Raw genomic sequence first — 27,906 nt, 5'->3', positions numbered from 1 at the left:
CCTGCTTCTCCCTCTGCCTGTGTCTCTGCCTCTCTCTCTCTCTCTCTCTGTGTCTCTCTCTGTGTCTCCATGAATGAGTAAATAAAATCTAAAAAAAAAAAAAAAAAAAAAAGAGTTGCATGCTCTGGCTTTGATGGGCATGGTACTCATTTACACACATAAATTTAAAAAAAAAAAATCAGAGCAGAGGTAACCGAAACAGAGAAGAGAAAAACAACAGAGTAACCAAGTAACCAATGAAACCAAAAGCCAGTTCTTAAAAAAAAAAAAAGTCAGTTTTTAGCTAGACTAAGAAAAAAATAGATATGAAAACTAAAATCATGGGCAGCCCGGGTGGTTCAGCAGTTTAGGGCTGTGTTCAGTCCAGGGCGTGATCCTGGGGACCCGGAATCAAGTCCCACATTGGGCTTTCTGCATGGAGCCTGCTTCTCCCTCTGCCTGTGTCTCTGCCTCTCTCTGTGTCTCTCATGAGTAAATAAATTAAAAAATCTTAAAAAAAAATTAAAATCAGAAATAAAAGTATGGAAAAAATGAAAGACAGTATGAACATCACTACCAACCTTACAGAAATGATAAGGATTACAACAGAATGCTAGAAATAATTGCAATCCAACAAATTAGAGAATATAGCAAAAAGTGGCACATGTTTACCAATACTGAAATTACCTAAATTGACTCAAGAAGAAAGAAGTTTTATATAAGAGACTGACTCAGTCAAAAAATCTCCCAGAAAGGAAAAGCCCAGAACCAGTGAACTCCACCCAAATATGTCAAGAAAAATGAACACCAATCCAACTCAAGCTCTTCCAAAACATAGGAGAGAAAACTTCCTAACACATACTCTAGGCCAGCATTACCCTGATACCAATTCCAGACACAGAGGCCACAAGAAAAGATAACTGCTGGCCAGTATCTCTAATGAATACAGATGCAAAAATCCCCAACAAAATACCAGTGAACCAAATCCAACAGCACATTAAAAATATGACATACACTGCAAACAAAAGGGATTTACTTATCCTAGAACTGCAAGTGTGGTTGAACATAAGAAAATGAATCAATGTAACACATCACATTAGAACAAAGGGGGAAAAAACATATGATAATCCCAATAGAGGCAGAAAAATCATTTTACAAAATTGAACACTCTTGTGATAAAAATACTCAGCAAACTAGGAATAGAAGGGAATGTCCTAAAAGGACATTCATGAAAAACCCATCAGTAATATCATACTCAATTGTAAAAGACTGAAAGCTTTTCCTCTAAGCTCAGGAACAAAACAAAGATGCTTGTGTTCACTGCTGCTATACAATATTATACAGCAAGACCTAACCAGAGCAATTAGGCAAGAAAAAGAAATAAAAACTTCCAAAATGTAAAAATGAAGCAAAACCAACTCTATTTGTTGATATGATCCTTTATAGAAAATCCCAAACATACACACAAAAAAGCTACTATATAGCTAATTATCAAATTCAGGAAAGTTGCACAGTACAAGAGCAACATATAAAAATCGTTTCTATACACCAGAAACAATCCAAACAGGAAATTAAGAAAATAATTCCATTTACAATAATACCCAAAAGAATAAAATACCTAGAAATAAATTTAACCAAGGAGATGAAAATCTTGATACTAAAAACCACAAAAGATTGCTGAAAGAAATTAAAGAAGACCTAAATAACAGGAAAGACATCCCATGTTCAAGGCTTGGAATACAGGATACTCTTATAATAGTAATATCCTCCAAAATGATCTACAGATTCAATGCAATCCCTGCTAAATTCCAATGGCCTTTTTTGCAGAAATGGGAAAGTGGATCCATTTGGGAGGGACCCCACAGACAAAACAATATTGAAAAAGAGAAAGTTGGAAGACTCACCATTTCCCAGTTTCAAAGTTTACTATAAACATACAGTAATTAAAACAGCAAAGTACTGGAATAAAGACAGGCATATAGACCCCTGGAATTGAATAGAGTCCAGAAATAAACCCAACATCTATAGCCAACAGATTTCAACAGGGTCCCAAGACTATTCAACAGGGAAAGAGTAGATTCTTCAACAAATGATGTTGAGACAACTGGACAATCACATGCAAAAGAATAAAGTCACACCTCTCCCTCACTTCGTGTAAAACTATTAATTCGAAATTGACCAATGACCTAAAATATAAGAGCTAAAACAATAAAACTAGAAGAAAACACAAGTAAATCTTCATGACCTCAGATTCAGCAATGGATTCTTAGATTTGACACTAAAAGCATCAGTAAACAAAGAAAAATAGGTACAGGACTTCACAGTAATGAAAACTGTGTGCATCAAAGGAAATTGTTAAGAAATAAAAAGAACAGCTACAGAATGAGAGAAGATATTTGCAAATCATAACATCTGATCAAAGTTAAGTATCTAGAATATATAAAGAACTCTTACAACTTATTAGCAAAAAGACAAACAATAGGCCAAAGACTTGAACAGACATTTTCCAAAGAAGATATACAAATGGCCAGCAAGCACAATGTTCAGCATCAAGGGTCACTAAGGAAATGTAAGTCAAAATCCCAATAAGATACCACTTCCCACTAGCACAGCTATAGGAAAATAGAAAAAAATGATAAATGTAAAGTATAAAGTGTGAAGAAATTAGAACCTTCATACATTGTTGGTGGGATGTAAAATGGTGTAGCTGCTGGAAAAGTCTGGTAGTTCCTCAAGCAGTTAAACATAGAATTATATATGACCCAGAAATTCCACTCCTAGGTATATACCCCAAAAGTACCTATTTTTAGGAACAAAACAAGAGCAGATACTTGTTCACAAATTTGATCATAGCATTATTTGCAATAGCCAAATGGTAGAAATAACCCAAATGTCCATCAACAGATGAATGGGTAGTTTATTATAAACTCATTTAAATTCAGCCATAAAAAAGGAATGAAGTGCTGATATTTGCTACAAGTTGGATCTGAAAACAATCTGCTGAGTGAAAGAAGCCAGCCACAAGAGGTAGGATTCCTTTTATATGAACAGTCCAGGAGAGGCAAATTCAGAGACAGAAGCAGATTAATGGTTGTCTGGTGATAGGGGAGGGAGAAATGGGGACAGATTACTTTCATTAGCATGGGGTGTTATTCTGTGATGATGAGAAAGTTTTGAAACTAGAAAGAAGTGGCAACTACACAACATTGAATACACTAAACGCCACTGAATTATACGCTTCAAGATGGTTAATTGCATGTTATGTGAATTTTGCCTTCACCAAAAAAGGAAATCATAAACTTAATCTAATCATGTGCTTTAGGTTTCTTCTGGACTAAAGATCACTCTTAGAGTTAGTCTTCCCAACCGTCTGCAAGCTCCTCTGGAGAAATTAGTGTGGATTCTCTGGTCTTCCAACCTCAACTAACAGCAGCCCTATACATGCAGTTATCCAGCCGCAAAACCAGGAGAATCCCTGGTCCCTCTTCCAGATCTCATTCTCACAGCCAATCCAGCACCACATACCTCCTATTCCTCTGATCTATCCACTTCTCCCCAACCGTCTTCCACCACTGTAACCCAAGCTACTCTCAACACACACCTGCATCATCGCAGCCCCTACTAACTAGTTTTCCTGATCTTCTCAAGCTGTAAACCTAATACCCCAATCCCTCCTAAAACCCTTCAATAACTTCTCACCTTTTCCACTGGCCCTCAAGCCTCTGCAGGGTCCAGCTCCTGCCGGCTTCTCCTGCCTCAGCAAACGCCACTCCCCTCTTATGCTCTAAGTCCTGGTCATACCAGTTCTAGTCCAGTCCCTTCCACACACCCCATTCCCTCCTGCTAGAGGATCACTCTCCTTTTGCTGACTCAACTCCTACTCACCACCCAGAGTCACTTCCTCCAGGCTTGAGTCAGATTCCTCTGTTACAAGTTCTCAAGAACCACATTTTTTTCCTCTGGAGCACTTAGCTCAGTTATACTTAACACATTCAGAAATGTGCCTGGCTAATTTATGTTCATCTCTTCCATTAAGCCACAAGCTGCATGAAAGCAAACACCATATCTTTGGTTTTGTTTTATCCCCAGACCCCAACAGAACACCTAGCACATAAAAAATTCTATCAATATATATGTTCTCCATAAATGGATCCTCAACTCTATGGTCAACTAATCTTTGACAAAGCCGGCAAGAATACCCAATAGAAAAAAGGCAGTCTCTTCAACAAATGGTGTTGGGAAAACTGGACAGCCACATGCAGATGAATGAAAATGGAGCACTTTCTGACACCATCCACAAAAATACACTCAAAATAGATGAAAGACCTAAACATGAGACAAAATCATCAAAATCCTAGAGAACACAGGAAGCAATCTCTCTGACCTTAGCCATAGCAACTTCTTACTAGACATGTCACCAGAGGCAAGGGAAACAGAAGCAAAAATGAACTATTGGGACTTCACCAAGATAAAAAGCTTCTGCACAGCAAAAGAAACAATCAACAAAGCTCAAAGGCAACCTTTAGCATGGGAGAAGATATTTGTAAACGACATATCTGATAAAGGGTTAGTATCCAAAATCTATAAAGAACTTATCAAACTTAATACCCAAAAAAAGAAATTACCCAGTTATGAAATGGGCAGAAGACATGAAGAACACTTTTCCAAAGAAGACATCCATATGGCTAACAGGCACATGAAAAAATGCTCAACATCACTCATCATCAGGGAAATGCAAATCAAAATCACGATAAGGTATTACCTCCTACCTGTCAGAATGGCTAAAATTAACAATACAAGAAATAACAGGTATTGGCAAGGATGCAGAAAGAGGGGAACCCTCTGGCACTGTTGGTGGGAAAACAAACTGGTGCAACCACTCTGGAGAACAGTTTGGAGGTTCCTCAAAAAGTTAAAAACAGAACTACTGTACAATCCAGCAATTGCATTACTACCCAAAGAAAACAAAAATACAGATTTGAAGGAGTACATGCACCCCAATGTTTATAGCAGCATTTGCAATAATAGCCAAACTATGGAGAGAGCCCAAGTGTCCATCAACTGATGAAGAGATTTAAAAAATGTGGTATACATATACAATGTATATACAATGGAATACAATGGAATATACAATGGAATATAACTCAGCCATTAAAAAACTGAAATCTTGCCATCTGCAACAACGTGGATGGAGTTATTAAGTGAAATAAGTGAGAGAAGGAGAAATACCATTATGATCTTACTCATATGTGCAATTTAAGATAGAAAACATGATAATATGGGAGGGAGAAAAGACAAAAGAGAGGTAAACAAACCATAAGAGACTCTCAATGATAGAGAAGAAACTGAGGGTTGATGGACGGAAGTGGGAGGCGATGGGCTAGATGAGTGATGAGCATTAAGGAGAGCACCTATTGTGATGAGCACTGGGTGTTGTATGTAAGTCATTAATCATTGAATTCTACTCCTGAAACCAATATTGCACTGTATATTAACTAAAATTTAAGTTAAAAAAATGTTTAAATTTTAAAACAGTAAAATTAAAATAAATAAAATATATGTGTTTAGTTACTGATACTCAAGCTCCAAAGTCTAATATTAAAAAAGAAGAAAAATGATTTGGGAATACAAAATGAAAACAGGGAAATTAAAGATGTAAAGATAAAAACTTTCTCAATGTGCAAAAATGATCACAGATGCAAAAGACCAAAGATACTTCAAAAATACCTCAACATCAAAAAAAAAAAAAAAAATACCTCAACATCAAAAATATCCAATGCAGGGGCGCCTGGGTGGCTCAGTCAGTTAAGCGTCTGCCTTCAGCTCAGGTATTGATCCTGGGGTCCTGGCATCAAACCCCACATCGAACCCCGCATCAGGTCCCCTGCTCAGTGGGGAGTCTGCTCTCCCCTCTCCCCCTGCCCCTCCCCTCACTCATGTTCTCTCTCTCAAATTAAAAAAAAATCTTAAAAAAAACAAACAAACAGGATTTTCTGAAAATGGTGTTTGATTACCCTTGATAACATAGTCAGGTTTTCTGGACTGTTCAGTGGTCCTGGTCCAGTCCCTAACTGAGCCCACCTCCCTGGCATGTTGTTTTCCTGTTGCTTTTGTGCACGTGCAAAATGGAAAAATACCGTCTCTTGTCCCAGTGAGCACATAAACTTTTTGAAAGCAAGGATCCCCCCTGCTTTTTTTTAAATTTTACAGGCATATTCACTCTACTTCAGGATTTAAATTCCTAAGAGATATGAAGACAGTTAGCAGACCCAGAAATTAAGATGGCAGGCCGTGAGTGGGGAAGAGTCCTGCTGTATAGAGAAGAGGCTGAGGGATGAAGGAGGACAGCCCAAAGCTTCCCTCAGCACCACTGTCAGCTCCACGGCCAGTTTGAGGTAATGTCCCCAGTCCCCTGCTAGAACGGACCTGGAGCCTGGGCACAGAAAGCATCCCCCTGCCCTGGACAGAACACCCGTCCCTACTTGTGGAAAAGATGTCCGCAGGGCAGCTTCCTCGCGGCCTGCATGGAGTCCCAGCAGATGGCACAGTCATCATTGTTGACGGCCAGCTCCTCTGGAGTTGCAACCGCAAACCTGTAGAAGACACACACACCCAGCAGATAGTATGTCAATTCCACACATGTATACGGAGTGCTGCTTTATAAACTGCACTCCTGGAGAGCAGTTAACAAAGGAATCTGGTTCAGTGCAACATTCCCAACCATCAAAAACATTACATCTGCTTTCTCTTCAGAGCCCATCAAAGAGCAAGAAACTTACACAAAGAAACTAACTCTGTCTTAACAACAGCTCCTGTTAGTTCCTTCAACATCACATGCTAGCTAAAAATGACTTGAGGGAACATTTCTGGGCAAACCAGAGTTAAGACCCCCTCTCTCCAACCTGGCCCAAGAGCCAAACTATTCCCCTGGACACTAAAAGGTCACCCATTCATCTCATACCTTCAGGCTTGGTTTACCCTGTTTGGCAACTGAGGCAAGTGAGTCCCTCCTCTAGTGAGGTTAAGAGGGTGTATGTGTATAAACATGCATGTGTAAAGAATAAGTGAGACCTACTTCATAAAATAGAAGACAGAAGCCCAAAGAGGCTTCTGTTTAATGATGATAATAAAAATAAAGGTGTCATAAGAACCACTTAATATTTTAGTGAGCAGCTACTACATACCCATACTGTTCAAAGTATGTTACCTGCAGTATCCCACTGACTCCTCCCAACAGCTCCAGGAAGAAGGCTCTGCTATCATCTCGAGAGTGGAAACAACTAAGGCACAGAGATTTAATTAAAGTGCCCCCAAATAACACAGCAACTGAGGATTCACACCCAAAACCCAGAACCTCCACTTAGTCTCTTCATCATTCTGTTAATAGTCTACAAAAGTGGTTCTTAAATGACCTGGGATTTATTATTATGAAAGATCTAGAATGAGGCCAGTTGGGCAACATCAGCTTCTGCTCCCTCACCTGGCTTCCATGTTCCCGACCACACGCAAGTAGTTCTTGTGCCGGCGGATTCGACGCTGCACTTCATGGAAGAGATAACGCAGCTGCATGAAGATGACCAAGCTGGCCATGGATAACCAGATGTTGCCAAATAACTTTACAGGAAGGACAGAGAACAAAACACACAATAAAAATGAATGTGAACTTGCTAGTGACAGTGCCACAGAAACTATTATTGTGGTAAAAGTGAACTGAAACAATCTTTTCAGCAAGCAAATGCACATATTTATCTCACCACCATAAACAATTTATGTGCAATTTGGCCTAGTCATTCCATCACCAGCTATCTTTTCCCAAGAACTAATCAGAAAATTAGGGATCCCTGGGTGGCTCAACGGTTTGGTGCCTGCCTTCAGCCCAGGGAGTGATCCTGGAGACCCAGGATCGAGTCCCACGTTGGGCTCCCTACATGGAGCCTGCTTCTCCCTCTGCCTGTGTCTCTGCCTGCTTCTCTCTCTCTGTGCCTCTCATGAATAAATACATAAAATCTTAAAAAAAAAAAATTAAAAGCTTTACATACAAAGACATCCATCCATGCAATTATAAAAAAGAAAACCAGGAAATGAGCAAAATGTCCAGTAGGGAAGGTTGTAAATTCATATAATATTTATTATATAGTCATTAATTTTATTATAAAATAAGGTTATATATTAATATTATACTATGTTAAATGTATAATGTTTCTAAAGATTTAATTAGGGATCCCTGGGTGGCTCAGCGGTTTAGTGCCTGCCTTCAGCCCGGGGCGCGATCCTGGAGACCCGGGATCGAATCCCACATCAGGCTCCCTGCATAAAGCCTGCTTCTCCCTCTGCCTGTGTCTCTGCCTCTCTCTCTCTCGTGAATAAATAAAATATTTTTTAAAAAATTTAGGACTGTATGTATCTGAACATGAAAAGCAATAAATGCAATAAAATGTTATCGGTTATCCCTGGGCACTTGGGGGCTTTAAACAAAAGCTATACATGGTTTTTTTAAAGTATATTTTCAAAAAGGAGACTTAGAAATGTTCTGTGTCTAACCAGTAATTTTTTTAAAGATTAAGTATGTAAATAAATAAAAATAAACATGGATTTATTTATTGTGGGGGAAGGGCAATGGGGAAAGGGAATGGGAATTTTCTTTTTTTTTTTTTTTTTTATAATAGTCACATAGAGAGAGAGAGAGAGAGAGGCAGAGACACAGGCAGAGGGAGAAGCAGGCTCCATGCACCGGGAGCCTGATGTGGGATTCGATCCCGGGTCTCCAGGATCGCGCCCCGGGCCAAAGGCAGACGCCAAACCGCTGCGCCACCCAGGGATCCCAGGGAATGGGAATTTTAAATAGACTCCATGCAGAGCATGCAGCCTGATGTGGGGCTCGAACTTATGACCTGAGCCGAAACCAAGAGTCAGACACTTAACTGACTACACCTCCCAGGCACCCCAACCCAGTAATCTTTAAATGCACCTTTAATAGGCTTATAATATAAATCAACTGCCCACCAAATACGTTGATTCTCACCATTATTAGATCACTGAAGTGCTAACCATTGAAGTACATTTTCAACACTATAATTTCTTGCACAGCAAAATAAAATGTAAACAATGAAGTAGGCGGAATTAAGTATAAATGTTTTCTTTTTAATTATAAAGCAGAAAATGTATGAATCCATGAAGTAGCTAACACTGCGAGAATTCCCATTACCCCCTACAAAGTAAGTGCTACATATTAGAAGCCACAGAAGCTATGGGGAAACAGAGAATTCCCTTATTTTCATGTTAGAACAATTACCAGTGACTTGGTCAGTGGAGTTAACACAGTGTCCTAGGAGGAGAGCAAACTTAGCCTTGAGCTAGGCTCCAGCCCAAGTGCACCACTGCTTTATATCCAGTGGCAGAAAGTCAGAGGGCCATGGCTGTGTTTGTTTCAACAGTCTTTATGTGGTTTCCACAAATGTTTCATTTACATGTACTAACCAGAGTTCCTGATTCTAAAACACTTAGCTCAGTTAGAGCTCCTTCTGAGGAAGCTTACCAACATATGAATATGGTGCATGAGGTCCAGGGACAAGAGAGTGAGCTCCATGACAAAATCTGTGTAATAGACATAGGTTCCTTTTCCTTCCCAAGTCCCTTCATGGTTGAGGTCCCAGAGGTGAATTACATATCTGCAGTGAACAGAGAAAAATCATTTTAGTAACTTACTGTTACAATTTAATTTGGCTTAAACATGATGCAGTATAGCCACATTTTTATAGATTTTATACATGTTACATCTTAAAATCAACTGTATGAGTAGACCTCATTCGCCTCCCTCCCAAAGTTCTACTCACCGTAAAATCACGTGAGCAGTCCTCACTGTCACAAGAAGAGACTATATAAAGAAAGATGTATTTTTTCTTTAGTAAAATTTGGAAATATAAAAGGCAAACATTTGTCAGTTCAATTACAGCACTGGTTATTCCCGGGGGGTGGGGTGGGGTGGGGTGGATGGGACGAATGTGGTCAGAAGGTAAAAACTTCAGATGCAAGATAATTAAGGAGTAGGGATGTCATCTCCAACATAATGAATGCGGTTAACACTGCTGTGGTACTTCTGAAAGTTGTAGAGAGGGTAATCCTTCTCATCACAAAGAAAAAAACCCTTCTCTTTCTTTTTCTGTATCTATAATGAAATGATGGCTGTTAAGGAAACTTACGGTGATAATCACTTCACAATCTATGTCAGTTAACCATTAGGCTGTACACCTTAAAAGTCAATGGTGTAAGTCAATTATATCTGAACAAAACTGAAATAAAAAAAGCAGGTTGTTCAAGTTTACCAACTATTTTTTTTATCCGCTTCAAATTTCCATGAAATGTTTTCATGACCTAGAAACCAACTTTCTTTGAGCCTTTTCCTGTTAATAGGTGACAATCGATTATACCCATCCATCTCCTGGGGCTGCCTCCTACAATCCTGAGGCTCATTCTAGTAGTTTGACAATCACTTCTATTTTATACAGCAGGAAGTCATCATCACTGATTACCTCAAAGGGTGTTTGAATACTTGGTGATCCTATACCCAAAGTATAGTTTAGGTACCACAATCCAAGATGAGTACCTGCTCTCTACATAACGTTTTGTACACCCCCTTTGCCCACACAAAAGCAAAAAGAATGAAGGAAATAAAAAATAACATAAGCTCTTTGTAGTATTTGATATTACAGAAATTGATTGTAAGAAAATTTCCTCTTAAACTACCAGAATAGAACTATTATATTGTTTGAGATTTGGAAATTCCAGTTTATAAATGGAAAACATTTTACATAGAGAAACAGTATAAATTTTAAAATATGATTAAGTTCAAAATATAGAAACTGTAACATGATAAATTATCTTAAGTCAATAGTAATGAGCTAAAATTATGTACTATAGTATGATTCAAAAAGCCTACTTTAAGTGTCTTTATTTTTAGGTATACCTTTCCCAAAGTTTGGGTTAAAATTAATTAAAAGTAAAATAGTACGAATATCAGACTATCACGCAAATGGTGATTATAAAATATATGTAAAGCAAAGTAACATAAATCAATGCAAAAACATTTTTACACAGATTTTTTTTCAAGAGGAACATACACAAAGTACTTATCTAGAATTGTAAATGATTTACTAAGTACCTAAACATCCCTTTCCTAATTTGTTACACTACATTGTATTCTGAAATTAATTCTATTAAGCAAAATAAAACTTAAAAAAAAATTTTTTTAAATAAATTCTTACCCATGTGGTTCTCAAACTCACAACACCCAGATCAAGAGTCACTCCACCAAATGACCCAGCCAGGTACCCCAATAAACTTTAATCCTATTCTAACAAATACCCAAAAAGTAGTTCAAATTTAGTGTTTTGATATTAGCTAATTAGCTTTAATAATTTATTATTTCATCTTTTTCTTTAATAGTAGCAATTACTATTAATTTTTCATTAATAGGAGCAATTAATAGTAGGCAAAGAGATATTTTGCCTTTGGCCTGAGGGAGAAAGCAAATATAGCAACTGAATAGAAGGACATATAAAAAATTTTATTTCTACTGAACAAAAATGATTATTTTCAGAAAGTTTTAAAGAGTAAATTTAAAATGTACATGAATATGATTGTTCTTCCAAAACAAAGAAGTTTATATATATTATTCTATAAAATCTTAATTTATATCCCATTTAAAATCCCAATTAATTTACGGAACATAACATACGTTATTATTTTCATCTCAAATTCTCACACATATCTACATATTAAGTGTGTGTGTATTTTTTTCCTAGTAGGCTTGAACTCATCACCTTGAGATTGAAAGTCCCATATTCCACCAACCAAGCCAGCCAGGTACTCCTTAAATAACCCAATTATAAAATATTTCCTTATTCATCACCACCAATCAGTCTTCATTATATCTTAAAAGGAACTGGGAGTCACAGGGCTTGAATTGTGCCACTGCTGACTCTGAAACTTCAAATCATTCACTGCACCCTCTACACCAGTTTTCCCCATTTATAAAGAGAAATAATAAAATGAGTCAATACACATAAGGTATTTAGAGCAATCCCCAGCATACAGTAAAGCACTATATAAATGTCAGCAAAACTTATTACTTTTTATTAAGTTGTAGCAAAGATTACAGGAAATCATACATTTCTCCCTTCAATATCAGTACCCAACACAAAAGCAAGAAATTCAAGATATGCTCATTAAGACAAAAGACCCTCAGTCACCATGCAGGGGGCTTGAAAACACACAGGAGTAGATGGGGACAACACCTGCATCCACTTACCTCCGCTGCCATGAAAGCCAGCGTGTGCATCCCGTGCGTGTAGCCAGTGACACAGCAGACCACTGCTAATCCACAGCAAGAAAGCAGCATCGCGATCAACAGAGACAGAACCCGCCCGTGGCTACTCATGGGTGTGGTGGGAGAAAACGACAGCTGAAATGCACAAAGGAGAGGAAAGAAGCTCATCCTTCTTCACTGTGGTATTAAGCTTCCCTGAGAAATGCAATGTTAGTGTTTGGGAGTCTCTGCTCAGGAACTCGGGCTTAGCAGCACCACCAAACACCAAGCACAGAAAAGCACCCCGTTACCGGATGGTCAAAATTCTCCACCCAACTTAAACGTGAGCATGAGCGAATATTGAGAGATTTCTACTGCTTAATTTACGGAACATAACATACGTTATTATTTTCATCTCAAATTCTCAAGGATCTTCCTACTAGTGGAATGATAAGTCTCTCTCCAAGCAGTTTTCCAAAGGTATGTAATTCTCTCAACATTGGCTAGCACTCCAGACTGCACCATGTCCTTTTGTGTTTCTTTCTCCATCTGGCTCTCCCCCTCCTCCCAAAAAGTCCCTTGGAGAACATTCCTATGGTGTTTAAGGCTGAGACAACCAAAATGTCATCCAGGTGCAGAGTTCCCGCTATCACAATGCTCCATTGACAGTGTACAAGGGGAGGCCCAGGACTGGGACTCTGAGCAAGAGGGTGGAGGTAACACAGCTATTAGGGAGGCTGGGCCCTCCTGCTGGTGACTGATGAGCAGCTTTCAGAATGAGATGACCTCACACAGAGGTACAGGCACCACCTGTCCCCCCAGGACCGAGTGAAAAGGGGAGCAAAGGAGGCCCTGGAGCAGCATGTAACTGAGGGGCAGAACTGTAGGTGTGCATTGCCCCAGGACCCATGATGTTAGTCCGCGTGCGCTGAAGAATGAGGGTGCACACCCACAGCTGATCTGAAGCTAAGAGGCAGATCTTGTACCCGGACAGGGAAGGAAGGACCTTGGGACACTAGAGGGCTAATTCAGTCCTTGCCCAGGGGTGGAAACAGTGTAGACTAATTAGAAAGAAGGCTCCAAGAATCAGAGGGAACAATGGAAGGAGACTAGAACAGAAAATATCTGGAAGATAGCCGCTTTAATTCAGGTTAGACACTAAGCTTTCCCCATGCCATGATCAGAATGTGAGCTGGAACGCAATCTGCCAGTGGAGGGAAAGGGAACTTCCTGAGGAGACCCTGACCCTGAGTTCTTTGGCTGCTGCAGGAAGTTCCTCAAGAAATAGGCAGCAGCCACCTGATTTAGGAGCCTTGCCCTGGAGACCTACCTGGGACTTGCCCATTATGGCTCATTCATCTTACACAATGCAAGCTCCGCAAACATGTGACTAAGCAAACAAAGAGCTTGGCTAAGACTTGGCTGAAAACTCACATATTCAAATCGGTCCTTGCAGAGCTGAACCATCAGATGTAGAAATACAAGTCCAGCAAACCAGAGGCACCACATGACCACCTCTTCCACTGTCTGCACATTCAGCACACCAAAAATGAAAATGAACTTGTAGAAAATAAAATTCCAGAACTTGTCTTTGAGGTGCTGCAAAGACAAATATTTATAAAGGTTTAGTACTATTACATCTAACCTATTTAAGAGAAGTTAACACAACAAAAATGTGCTGCCCTGTAGAAAATATTCTACGGTCAGCTAACATTTGTTTGCAAGACATTAGAAGGTAAAGACAAAAATAAACTCTCTGAAGATTAAAGATAAGACACCTAGAAAGTAATGTGTAGACTCTAGATTGTAACCCTCAGTCAGTTATAAAATTTGAGCCACCAAAGGGGGAGTGACAGTAGTCTAGTACCTTGCATATTAGGGGTAATACAAATACTTCCAACACAAAATCTAAAAACTGGTGATACTGCTACAAGTATCATTTTTAATACTTCTGCTCTCTGGATTCTTAAAACAGACAACAGAAAAAAATAAGTTCTTTTTTTCTTAAAGATCTTTCTGATGAAAAAATAACCTATGCTCATTTGCCAGCCTGTAATCGATAAGATAAAAATGATGCCTTAGCATTTTTATGCATTTTTCTTGTCTTCCTAATGTGCAAAACCTTAATTTTTGTACACTGCTTTATTTCACTTCTCATATTGTGAGAATCTTTCCAGTAGCAGTGAATAATTTGTGTATATACCATTTTAGTGGTTGCAGAAGGACAATGGAATTGTTTTTAATTTTTCTCCATTCAGAAAATGTTGCAATGAATATCTGCCAGAGTTGCTATTTCTTCAGCATTATGGAATCAAAGGTTACGAATGTTTTTATGATTTCTAATAAGCACCACCCACCTGGTTTCCAGAGAAGCTGTATAAATGCCCTCTCCCAGGGGCAGTGGGAGAGTACATTGCCTACACGGAGGATATCCAGTTTTTAAAATCTTTACTACCCTGAAGAAAAAGGGCAAGGAGAAGAGTCTATCCAACAGATACTAAAATATACTATCGAACCATCTGTGGGAGGAGTGGGAGCTGAGTCAAGAGGTAAGAATGGGACAGGGCTTCTAAGTCTATTTTCAGAAATAGTTCTGAACCATATAAATATTTCACCAATTAAAAAAAAACAGAAAAAAAAAAGCAAAATTGATTAGAGAGAGAAATAACTGAACCTAAATGTGTAAAATATGAAGGACTACTGAAAGATAAGATTATTTTGAGAACTTTTACACACTGTACTGACCGTACACCATTTACACAAAGAACAAATGGGACTAGGAATCTTTGGTGAGTGCCTGTTTTCAGATCTGGGACAGGTAAAGTACAAGGCGAACCCGACATTTTGTGCCTGTGTTTTGAATCTTCACTCTACCATGTATTTGCTGTGCAACTTAGGATGAGTCACTTAACATTCCCATGCTTTGGTCTCTCCATCTAGAAGATGGACCTTATGACCCCAGTATCTGCCTCACAGAATTGTTGAAGGAGCTAAATAAGCTAATATACGTACAATGTTTGGATATGTGCCATAGTAGGCACTACATGCTATAAAAAAGAATTCCTTCTTCTAAACCTCCACTGAACAGTTTTATTTTTATCCCATTTTCAGTATTCAATGTCTCTGCCTCCAGCATGACTTTATTTCTTGAGCTTTCTTGAATCACCCACAGAGCAAACTCATGTCAATTCTGCAGCATTCTAACTCAAACTCAGGCTTGATACATGCCACTGAATGACATTCATCCAAAAAAAAAAAAAAAAAAAGTCATCACGGTGGTGAGCACAGAATAAGTGTATAGAGCTGCTGAATCACTGTGTGGCATAGCTGAAACTAATGTAACACTGCATTAACTATACTTGAACAACAAGTTTTAAATAAATAAATAAATGAAAGATGTGATCTGTACTGAAAAACTGAAAATAAAGTAACAGACGTGCCTTTTTCCATAGCCATGGTAAAAATCTCTGTAATGTTCCAAGATAATGTTCTCTGTAAATTTTGAACTGCTATTTAACATTTCAGAAAAACGAAAGCAGTAGATTAAGGCCCACTGGTGCCAGATCAAGCCACCAGCAAGGAGATGGCTTGCCGGGCCTGACCATTTTCTGGCCCACAAGCCAGAAGTTTTTCTTCACAAAGAGAGAAGCATCAAAAGGAGCCTGTATCCTACCCCAAAACAACCTCCCACTGATGCTTCCTAGGAGACCCCTGGAGTTGACATTTTGGAGAAAGTACTGAATACTCACTAATGAAAATTCTCTGGGAGAACACACAGAGTCCTGCTCATAAGAGCATCCAAGGGCTCAACCAGAGTAGCCTTGTTTTAGCTCTGAACTAGGACCTCAGCTGCTCCAATAACAGAGGACTTGGGTTGAAAGGGTAGGTAAGGAGTGAGGCCAACAGAAGTTCAAAGTAGCAGGTCCCTGTGTCTCATGACTGGGCTAAGATAAACTCAAGTCTAGTTCTGTTTGTAGGTTGTTGTTTTAAGGCCAGTTCTAAATTCTTATTTTTAAACACACCATTTTATATTCTACACTAAAATTCTTGGGGAACTGCCAAGCTGTACAGTATGCTTGTGGCATATTCTTTATTAAAAGCATGTCCTGCTCATATACGTGTACATTCTGGGAGGAATGTTCCAATGTGAGACTATCCCACCTGAAACAAAAACAAGTCACCTAATTTTCTGCTTGTAGAACAATGGATCTTAATTGACTTGTCCAAAGGGAGAAATTTAAATCTCTTGGTAATCCCTTTGGAAAAGGGCCTATATTCTAAAGAGTGATATTTATTATTATTCAAACTAAAGCAATTCTATGCTTCTTTAAAAACTGCATTTATGAAAGGCATGGGAAAAACAGCTATAGAGAACAGTCTCGGGGCAACCTGGCTACAGTGAATATGGACTATGGATTCCAGAAAGTATTTCATCAATGCTAAGTTTCCTGATTTTGATCATTGTGCTATGGTTACTTAAGAAAATATCCTTGATTTTGGGAAACACATACTGAATGAAGTATTTGGGAACATAGGGGGTAGGATGTCCACAACTTACTCTCAAATGGATCAAAAAATACGTAAAATATAAATAAAAGGCAAATATGAAAGCAAATTGGACAGAATGTTAACAACTGTGAATCTAGATCAGGGTATATGGAAGTTCTTCAGAGTATTCAGGCAACTTTTCTGTAAGTTTAAAATTATACCAAATGCAAAGTTTAAAAAAAAAAAAAAATCTGGTCACTAAAATCAGGCTTAGCCTTGGACTTACCTGCCTCTCACTCACTCGAAGAGGGCCAAACACAATACACTGGATTAGCTTAGCCACCAGCATCAAAACACAGCATGCAGTATTTACTAGAACCTGTTTACAAACCAAAGAAACAAAGTTTATTTCCTCCTATTGAAAAGTAAAAGCAGCTCTAAAAATTTCGTATTAGAGGGGCGCCTGGGTGGCTCAGTCAGTTAAGCATCTGCCTTCGGCTTAGGTCTTGATCCCAGGATCCTGGGATGGAGCCCCATGTCTTGTCAGGCTTCCTGCTCATCGGGCAGTCTGCTTCTCCCTCTCCCTCTGCCCCTCTCCCTGCTTGTGTATGTGCTCTCTCTCACTCGCGCTTTCTCGTTCTCTCTCAAATAAAATCTTTTATAAAAATTTTGTATTAAGAATTCAGCAATCATTCCTAATGACTGAGCCTCTCCAGTTCAAGTAATATTTGAAGGGGCACACTTTTATGTGTGGAGGAGAGATGAGGAGTGGGAAGGAGAGGTATCAGCTTACCATTTAATTCACCGAGCCCTGTTCCAATATGTACCATCCAGCAAGCCACCTTCCCTTTCAGCCTTTACTGAACTGTATGTAAACTTTGTACTGAATGTACAGAACTGTATGCACCTTGCAAGTCACAGATATCTCCTAGGGACATCATTCCTACATTAAGATTTTAATAGCCTTGAATAAAACTTTTCTAGAAGTTGAAGTTACCATGAAGTAAAATCCAGCACCCAAATATCCTACTCTGCCCTGCCAAACAAATAGCAGGTGAGGTTGATGGTCACAAAAAAGCCCTAAGACCATAAAACACTAAGCACGCCCAATACATTACATACACACACACAAACATGCGCACGCGAGCACTACAATGGGACAATCTGCCAGTCAAAAGATAAATGTCCTCCATGCTCAGTGTTGGCCTTCATGTAAAGATTCTGGGGCATCAGAGGTAAATGGAATTGAGAAACCAGGAAGAAGGAAGAAGGGGTATCTGAGAACTGGAATGCAACCAGGAGCCACCAATGTAAAACCAAGGCCTTCTTCAACAGGAGGTGGGAAATCTCTTTCCTTAGATTATTAAGATATGGATACCCCGACACCTAAACAGCAAATCTAACACTCACAAAATGAAAGAGGGGGCTGCCCTTGACCAAGATGCTAGTGGGGCACATCTTATCACTGATGCTCAAATGATTTTTAAAACTCTGCTTGAGGGACATGAGGGTAGCTCAGCAGTTGAGCATTTGCCTTCGGCTCAAGTCATGATCCCGGGTCTGGGGATCGAGTCCCACATCGGGCTCCCTACATGGAGCCTGCTTCTGAACCCTCTGTGTCTCTGCCTCTCTCTCTGCATCTCTCATGAATAAATAAATAAAATCTTTAAAAAAATAAAACTCTCCATGACCCCAAAAGCCAGAAAAGACCTTGATAAAGACAGTAAACATGACTTTTATTGAGAGCAAATGGAAATGAACCCCAACTCAACGTAGACTGTCTCAAGCTTTGATTCACTAACTTTACAAGAAGGTTGCCACATTCTTCTTCCTGGGTCATTCTTCCCTCTGCTCTTAAAAGAAGCAAATGATATTGTGGAAGGAAAAAAAAAAAAAAAGATGTCAGATCCCCCTTAGTATCTCATCCCATCTGCTTTGGCAGCCCTGATTCATTACAAGATTAAATTAGGTTTAGTCCTATTCTGCCTAATGGGATAAGGAAATGTGATACATTTTTAAAGAATTAAAAAAAAAAAGTTCATCTGAAACTGTTCTGGTAATTAAATCCTGCAAATAATCAGGAAAAAAAAAAAACAAATAAGTTACCCAAAACATCCTATATCCCTAACTTGTGACTCCCTGTAGAACAGCCCTATTTGAAACAGTCCAACAAATAGCTTAGAATATTAATTTTTAAGGAGATGAAATAGATGTGAAAAAGGTTCATTTTCACTATGTTCTGAACCAGCCAATGGGAACTTCAGTCAGGAAAATTTCATCAGACAAAATCACAACCACAACCCTTCAGGGCCACCTCTCCTAGCTGAGCAGAATTTTTGTTTTAAAGTAAACTCTATCACCAACGGGGCCTGGACCTCACAACCCTGAGGATCAAGAGTCACATGATCTATCGACTGAGCCAGCCAGGTGCCCCTGAACACAATTTTTAAAATCACAACACAATTTTTAAAAAGAATTCTTGCCGGTTTTGCATGTAGGCATTGGAAATAGGGAAATAAAGTCCAGACATTTAGCACCAACTTGTTCAAGGCTTGTGAGAGATTAAGAGAAATGAAGGAGCTCTGGACCCTGCATTCAAAGAGCTTTTAGTATCTACAGGACACAGAACTTGATAAGCATCTAACAACACACCAAGCAGGTTGCTGGTAGCATAATCAATGCAGGAGAAGAAAGTAAATTTGGGGTGGCTTAATCATTGACGTACCCAAAAGCACATTCTTGTGCATCTTGGGTTACAAAACAAAAAGTAAAGTATTATTTATCATTTCTCAGTTACATTTCTTAAGGTTCAAAAATGCAGTTTAAAAAAAATCAGTATTTTTTTTAAGTGAAAGTCTGTCATAATCCCATCACTCATAATCATTTCTTATTTTAATTTCAATGGAAGATTTAAAAATTAGCAAAGGTAAGAAGGAAAAAAAGCTTGAGAAAATATACTGATATTAGAAAGGGAATTTATGTAAAAAAGAGCTAACCTTTTCTGAACTTTATATGAAAGCTAGAGCAACACAGAATCGGAAGCAACTAAAAATTATTTTAAGATGATGAACAAAGTGTTTTTAAAAACACTTTCAGGATTAATAACTATTTTTTCTATGTCTATTTATAGAAAAATGGTTTAATATATGATAAATTCTTAACTTTAAAACTGACAAAGCCTTGAAAAATTGCAAATATGGAAAGAAACATAATTGTAGCATTCCTCACTTAAAAGCATATCCCACCAACTATATACTTCAATTAAAAAAAAAAAAACTTGTACAAAATTTTTTTTTTACCTATGTGTGAGCATTTGCTAAATTTCACACTGTATAAAATTGTGTTTCTGGGCCTCTGAATAGGAGAGAAAGATAAATAAATGAATATTTCTTTCTAGTGGGGATAAGTGTTATTTCACACTGTATAAAATTGTGTTTCTGGGCCTCTGAATAGGAGAGAAAGATAAATAAATGAATATTTCTTTCTACTGGGGATAAGTGTTATTTTCTAACTGAAGTAAAATATTTCATTCTAAAAAATTAAATAAATAAATATGTTAAAGCAAATCCCAAATCAGATCCCACAGGGTCACCAGTAATATTCTTATAGAAACCACACTTTAGCCTAGACGTGTAAATCCACAGAACCAGGAAATCTTCAATAATCAAAATGAGGCTCATCTCCAGCAAGCCTGCTCTGAACCACCACTTTATCCACACAGACCACACTAAAAGTACTAACTTCGTTTTATCTGTTCTATGCAACTGCTAGTTTTTCCTTGCAGGTAGAATCCAAACTTAAATGTAAAGATAAGGGGTTCACTGAAGCACTGTTCACTAATGGCAGAAAAATGGAGAAAAAGTAAATGTTCCCCCAGAGAGACAAGTTCAATAAACTGCGAAACAGCCACTCAGTGGAATACCATGAAGCCGGGAAAATTAACTCAACAGCTTTGCTACTTACTAGCATTGTCTGGAACCTTCCAGATCATTTGTTCACTGAAAAAAAAGCAAGGTGTAGAAATGCCATTACCATGCTACCCTGTATGCAAAAGAGAAAGGGTATGCATCTGTACACACAGACGCATATGTATCATCGTAGATGTGGACAGTGTCAAGGACTTGATCAACCTGGATGTTTCTTAGTCTCCTATTCAACACCAGCATTACTTACAAGCAGATGGTAATGGCCACTTCTGGGAAAGGGAAGCAGATTTACTCTTCACTATACGTCACTTGTGTCATTTTTAACTTGTGTACCATGATCATGTGTTATTTCTTTTAATTAATTTTTCTAAAGTTTAGAGTCCACTGAACTTTCTGACCAGTTCTAAAGTTCCACATTTATTTTTCCTTTCATGATAGGAGACTGATAACTAGTAAAACCCAAACTGGGTGGCCTCAGTGATCCTGTTATATGGTGTTTCTATTGTATTAAAATACTTCAGAAGAGTTTCTCATATCTAATGCAGTGTAAAAAATTAAATAGTATTTTTTAAGACCTCACCGAACATCTTTCTTTTGGATTTAGCCTTCACAAAATAGAAACAGGTTTTGTTTATGCCTGAGTAGCCTAGAACAGAAAACATCAGATAATAGTGACCCAAGGAACCTCTACTTAATCAGGCTTGAAGTAATTCCCTTTAAGGCCCTGTAAGAAAATTTCCCTCCCAGAATGGTTCTACTGTGCTACTTGAAAACAACAGAAACTAAATTATAAAACAGTTTAGCCTGAGAGGAAAAGAGGAAAGAGTGATAACTCTCTTAAACAGCTTAGCCACATTTATCACTATGTAACCCTGGAGGTATTTTTGATCCTGTAAAATGCTGGCCACAATGGGGTATTATTTATGAGCTTGTGATGAAATGTGGTTCTACTATCAGGAACTGTCCCAAGGACTGGATCAATATGGTATTTCTTAGTCTCCTATTTAACACCAGCACTAACCCCCATCTCCACACCATTTGTCTGTCTCTTCCCTGTAAGAACAACTGGAATATGTTATCTCTCTGCAGGCTCTGACAAGCATAAAATTCAATAAAGGGGCACCCTTGGTGGTGAGCCTCAGACTCTTGGTTTTGGCTTGGGTCATGATCTCAGGGTCGTGAGACTGAGCCCTGAGTCCAGCTCCAGGCTCAGTGCAGAGTCAGCTTAAGACTCACTCTCCCTCTCCCTCCGTCCCCCACCCCCACACTACTCTCTCACATTCCTGCTCTCTCTCTCAAATAAATAAATCTTAAAAAACAAAAAAATGAAATGCAAAGATGCATACTCCCCCCATTACATGGATGATCAGATTCCTCTTTTCACAATATCAAGGAAATAAGTGAGTTTATGTATACAGAGCACTCAGCATGCACTTAGCAAGCAATCAAATGGTCTCTTTCCCCCTCACCTGAGGATATTTCCTATATTTTCAAGTTGCTTATTTAGGCTTATATCCTATTATTTAGAAGTGTAGTCTTTCTCTTTAGCCGCCCCAACATTTCTAAAGCCAATATTTTTCTCTCTACTTCTTTGGAATATTCAACTTATAAAGACTCAAACCTAGTAAATTACTTTCAATTCTAAAGTTTCGTAATTATATGAAGATGAGCTCTTTAAAGCAGAAGTCAGCCACTTTTTCTCTAATGGGCTATCAGATAATAAATATTTTAGGCTCAGTAGGCCATACACTGTCACAAAGTCTTCCTCTTAAAAAAAAAGAACTTAAAAAATATAAAAACCATCGTTAGCTAACAGACTGTACAAAATAGGCCAGGCCAAATAGGCCACTAGTTTGCGCATCCCTGCTCTAAATGGTCAGTTCACTTTTCTCCATTTTCATTTTTGGTGATTTTTTTTCCCCCCTAGAGACTTCTATTTAAATTACTTGATTTGCATAAACTAACCCAGAACTTTAACACTTATTTCGTATTCCCATTTCTCCATTTTACCATGTCCTGCTCTTTAAAAATTTTAGAAGCAAGTCTGTAAAAAAAAATAGGGGAGGGAGAGGAACAGAAAGGAGACAGTAATGAAAATAACAAGAATAAAGACGTGCAAAAGCCAAATACACCTGTACAATTCAAAACAATTATTATGGAATGGATCAAGTGGTACTTTAACGCAAGTAACATCTGAAAAGTGTAAAATAAAACTAGAAATGAGCAACAAAACCTAATCCCATATGAAACTTTAGAACGAAAGTTCTAGAAAGACATGAAGAAACAAGTGATCACATCAAATGTGGGGATTGGCTAGTGTGAGAACCCTGGAGCCTCAGCTCCAACCTATTCTCAACACCCACACCAAGGGGGCCACTTGGAGAGACCTCCTTTGGGGAGGTCTTAATTCACATCTCCTGGCCTCTTCCCATTTACATAAACCTTCCTCACCACTGCTGCCAAAGGTGCCCCCTGAGAAAAACGTATCACCATGACAGGCTCTCCTCCCCTCCCACTTAAACCCTATGGCCCACAAAATGATGTCCATACTCCTTAGCAGGGCAGTCAAGATTTACATAATCTGACCCTCACCCCACATCCTATCCTCCCTAATCCATTTCTCAACCACCAGTGTGCCTAAAAAAATCACTTGGGACATTTATCAAAATGAAGATTCCAAGGCTCTGCCCCTCCCCTTGAATTGAACCCTGGATAGAATCTGAGAAACTACATTTTTCTAGTACCAGGTCGCCATTCTGAGAAATACACCGTTACAGGGGTTGGTCACTTCCTTCACCTCCTGGGACTCCTGGATCTCACTTTTACCTTCCCAACCTCACTCAATCATAGCACCCAACGGAGTTGTAATTTAAGAGCCCAGTATATGGGCCGCTCTGCATAGGCCCCGCACCACCTTTCATACACTGTCTGAACTTCACATGCTGCTGTCTTCTCCACATGCAGTACATCATGCTACTTGCTGAGATCCTTCTCACCTCCCAAGGCTGGGTATAAATACCATCTTTCATGCATTCTTCCCCTAGGCATCACTTCCCCTTTCTTCCAGACTCTGCTATTTTCTTTATACATCTATCATCACTTATCAAATTTTGCTTTATGTGTATATGGATTTCTTTGAGGGTCAGGGGAAAGGGTTCACAGCTATGCCCTCCAGAGTACCCCTAAATGGTAGCTCTGAAAGGGTTTGAGTTTAAATTAATCAAAACCTCCTGAGATGCTATCAGACCTACATTAATTTAAATTGTGATCTACAAAGGTAAGTTTTAAAAGATTCCAATATGCCAAATAACAGCTATCATGATTTGCAAATTGGCGGAAAGATCCGTTTTTGTTTTGTCTTGCTTGGTTTTTTAAAAATTGAATCTGAATGTCTTTGGGCAGGGTGCCAAAGGGATCCATTTTGACCAAGGCCCCACCATAAATATTCACTCAATCATGCCGTCAGGCTAAGGAAACAGGCTTTTGAGATGTGACTCCTGCTCAGCTACTAAAGCAGAGTCTATGCCATGGGCGATGAGGAAAGCTTACAGAGCACACGTGGAGGGTCTGAGAAACCAAGGCAGCTTGGCATGAAAGTGAGAACCACCAGGAAAGAGGTTAGAAAAACAGTAAGATCACCTGAAAAATGAAAACAATCAACAGATCAGGAAGAAATGTGAAACCTGTTTTTAGGTAAGATCGCTAAAGAAAAAGCTGGAGGGAAATGTAAATTTTCTAAAAAGAAGTATTTTTTGCAGGAAAATCAACAGGCTTTTTGTAGTGTTTTATGAAAAGTGTTAACCTTGGAATTTGAACAAGGGTTTGGTAAAAAACAAAAAACACGGGGGGGGGGGCGGTAAGTTCACTAAACAATAGTAGTTCAATTCTATAGTGGTTCTGCCTCAAAGGCTTATTTAGATCTTGTACTTATACATCAAAGAAGGTGTTATAATCTTCACATTTGGCAGAAACACTCTTCACATCACTTTAAGTTGTTTACCTGCTAACTCAAATGAAAAAATAGATTGGAGAGAAGACAAAAGAGGAGTTCTTTCTCTTCTTCTCCTCTACTGTTTACACAGTACCAAGTGGCAAGTGCACAGCCTGGAAGGAATAAAACTTCACCCTTCACTGCCTGCTACTAATCTCTCCATCAGAAGGACCAAGAGACTTAATCCACAGCCCACCGAGTTCATAAATCCCACAGCTTCCTGATGAAGCACAGTGGGATTAATTATAACAAATGAGTTGTATATCATCCTCGCTCCTTGGAATATTAATGTTAGTCATTTACAGCCTACTCTTAACCCCAAATGAGAACCGTAGGAGAAGACAAGCCCCAAGACACCGCAGTAAACCCAAGTGACAGACTTAAATCCTGGCTCCACTTTTCTGATCCGCGTGTGCGCGCGCACGTGTACCTACGCGGCATTCAAGGCCAAGGTGGAAGCAAAGTTCTTTAGCTGACACCGTGTAGGTCTGCCCAGCCTGACACGATCTGTCCTAAGGGGCGCAGCCAGCATCTATGCCTTTAGGTGCTGCTTATCTCGCGCTGGCAGACAAACTGCAGACGCCGTGGTAAAGTGGGCCACGGAAGGGAGAGGGCCCTGGGCGCGAAGCAGGAGGCTGCTCCTGCCCCGAGGCTCGCCTGCCCTCAGACATCCAGGGAAACCGCCGTCAGCCACCGCGAAAGGCAACGGGAAAGGCAGCACGGTCTGCACGCGTGTCTGGCCCGGACAGGCAATCCCACGCTCGGCGGCAACGGGAAAAACAAAAACAAAAGCAGAAAAGCAAAGAAAGAGAAAAGTTACGGGAGATGGCCGGGGCCCTGGGGGCGTCCCAGCACACCCAGGGGCGTCCGATTCCGCGCCCCGCGGGCCCAGCCGGGGGCCTCTCCGCGGCTCCGCGGCCGCCCGACGCGGGGTCCCGGGGACCCCCCCGCCCCCCAGGCCGCGCGCCGCGGGCCCCGGGGCGGCGACCCCGGCCCAGCCACGCCCCCCGCGCATAATGGGCGTCATGGCGGCCCCCGCCCCGCCGGCCCGCTCCGCGGCGGCCCGGGCAGCGTCGCTCACCCACACGAACAGGCTGTCGGAGAGCAGGTACTGGGCCACGTCGCGGGCGCGGGGGCCGCCGGCGCCGGGCCGCGCGGGCACGGCCAGCTCCGCCTGCAGCGGGGCGGTTGGCGGCTCCGGCTCCCCGGGCTCGGCCTCGGGCTGGCTGAGGGCGCGGTAGGCGCTGACGATGGTGCCGAGCAGGGCCAGGCCGCTGAGGCCCGTGTAGGTGCGGAGGCTGGGCCAGGGGAAGCGCTCCAGGAAGAGCAGCGGCATGGCGGCAGCGGCGGCCTCCAGGCCCCAGGCCTCCCCGAGCCGCGGCCGGTCCCCGCGGCGGCCTCGCGAACGGCGCCCTCGGGCTCTGGCGTCGCCGCCGCCGCCGCCGCCGCCGCCGCCGCCGCCGCCGCCGCGCCGGGCCGGGCCGCTCCTGGCCGCTCGCGCCGCTCCGCCCCGCGCCGCTCCCGCTGCTGCCCCTGCCGGCGCGGAAGAGCCTCGGCGGGCGCGGGGCGGGCCCCCCCCACCCCAGCCGGGCGCGGGCGGGACGGGCGCGGGGCGCGGCCTCCGGCCCCGGCCCCCGCCCCCAGCAGTCGCGCCGCCCGCAGCCCCGCCCCGCCCCGCCCCGCCCCGCCCCGCCCCGCCGGGTCAGCGCCCTCCCGGGGCCCCGGCCGGCCGAGCGGAAGCGCCACCCGGCGCCAGGCCGCACCCGCCGCGCGTGCACACCTGTGGGCCCAGCAGCTCCCTGGCGGTCAGGAGATGCTGCGGAGGGACGAGCAGGCTCGGCCCTCAGAAAGAGGATCGTGAATCAACAGCCAGGAAGGTCACCGTAAGTTTCTGTTGTTCACTAACGGCCTGGAGCAGCGTCTAAAACGGACCTTGATTTAGCAGGAAATGAAAATGTTCTGTCAGTCACCAGGTGGGTATATAAAATAGCGCAGCTTCTTGGGAAAATTGTTAGTTCCTCAAAAACTTAAACACACGAGTAACCCTTTGACTTCACGATTCCACTACTAGACATACCCAAGAGAAATGAAAACAGCTCCACGCAAACGCTGTACACAAGTGTTGATAACGGCCTGATTCATGACAAATAGCCGAGGGCGGAAACAAGTAATGGCTCTCAAGTGATGTATGGGCAAAATACAGTCCATACAACGGACTATTATTCAGACACGAAAACGAGTAAAGTACTCACGTGACACATGCTACAACATGGAGAAACCTTGAACATGCTAAGTGAAAGCAGCCGGATACAAAAGGCCACACGTTGTGGTTCCATTTATACGAAACATCCAGAATGGGCAAATACATTAATGGTTGCTGGGGTGGACGGGGGTGGGGGGTGGAGGGTAAAAGCTAAATATGTTTTCTTTTTTTTAAATTGTGTTGACAGCTCCACAACTCTGAATTTAGTAAAGATCATTTTATTGTGCACTTTCATTAAGCTCTGACAAAAAAAAAAAAAAAAAAACGCTACCCCAAAAAAGTGAGCTTGAATTATGCCTGCGCCTGCTCCAGAGTTCAATCTTACAAACTTTCAAAAGAAAAGGACTAAGCCATTTTCAAGTCTCTGTCATCCCTAATATTCTAAAAGGCTATTAATTAGAAAACAAAGATTTCTCGAAGTTATTACCATCCACTTTGGAATTTTTAGAAACATCCTATTCAAGGGCCTGTGATGGAACAAAACAATTTGGCTTTGGAGACCGGGATGTGGTTACTTACACTTTTTTTTTTTTTTTTTTTTTTAAATAGGCTCCACACTCAGCATGGAGCCCAACGCGGAGTCTGATCTCCTGACCCTGAGATGGAGACCCTGGAGCTGAGATCAAGAGTTGGGTGCTTATTAACTAAGCCACTCAGGAAATCCTCTGAATTTTTTTTTCTTTTTTTTTTAGCATGGTCAGAACTCACCTTCTAAAAGCAATTACTGTTTGGTTTTTTTTTGCATTGTATTCTACTCCATCAAAGGACCAGAGGAGGAGGCATGACACAGAGGAATTAATATTTAAGTGAGCCCAGGAAGCCTGGACATAGGAAAAGGGACTATCTTAATCACATGAGTCTTAAGGCTCAAATGTGGCAGGAAGGTAAGCATACCAGACCTTAAAAGGCTGGTCCAGCTTAGACAAGAAAATCTGTAGAGTCCACGATGGAAGCT

General features: G+C 40.8%; 1 protein-coding gene across 1 annotated transcript in view; it reads right to left on the bottom strand.

Annotated features, from left to right (window-relative positions):
• AMFR (autocrine motility factor receptor) overlaps nucleotides 1–26,189 on the bottom strand; it is a 44,079-nt gene extending 17,890 nt beyond the window's left edge. The window contains exons 1-8 of the mRNA XM_041765156.1: nucleotides 25,770–26,189; nucleotides 17,058–17,150; nucleotides 13,718–13,882; nucleotides 12,287–12,439; nucleotides 9,813–9,853; nucleotides 9,515–9,647; nucleotides 7,460–7,593; nucleotides 6,462–6,572 (exon numbers count right to left, since the gene is read on the bottom strand). Of these exons, the coding sequence (XP_041621090.1) occupies nucleotides 6,462–6,572; nucleotides 7,460–7,593; nucleotides 9,515–9,647; nucleotides 9,813–9,853; nucleotides 12,287–12,439; nucleotides 13,718–13,882; nucleotides 17,058–17,150; nucleotides 25,770–26,024 (1,085 nt within the window). The 5' untranslated portion in view covers nucleotides 26,025–26,189. The remainder of the gene's footprint in view (nucleotides 1–6,461; nucleotides 6,573–7,459; nucleotides 7,594–9,514; nucleotides 9,648–9,812; nucleotides 9,854–12,286; nucleotides 12,440–13,717; nucleotides 13,883–17,057; nucleotides 17,151–25,769) is intronic.
• Between the last annotated feature and the right edge of the window lie 1,717 nt (nucleotides 26,190–27,906).

Source organism: Vulpes lagopus, chromosome 8 (genome assembly GCF_018345385.1).
Source record: "Vulpes lagopus strain Blue_001 chromosome 8, ASM1834538v1, whole genome shotgun sequence".
Taxonomy (NCBI): Eukaryota; Metazoa; Chordata; class Mammalia; order Carnivora; family Canidae; genus Vulpes; species Vulpes lagopus.
The sequence above is the reverse complement of the archived record's forward strand: the minus strand, read 5'-3'. Positions and strand labels throughout refer to the sequence as shown.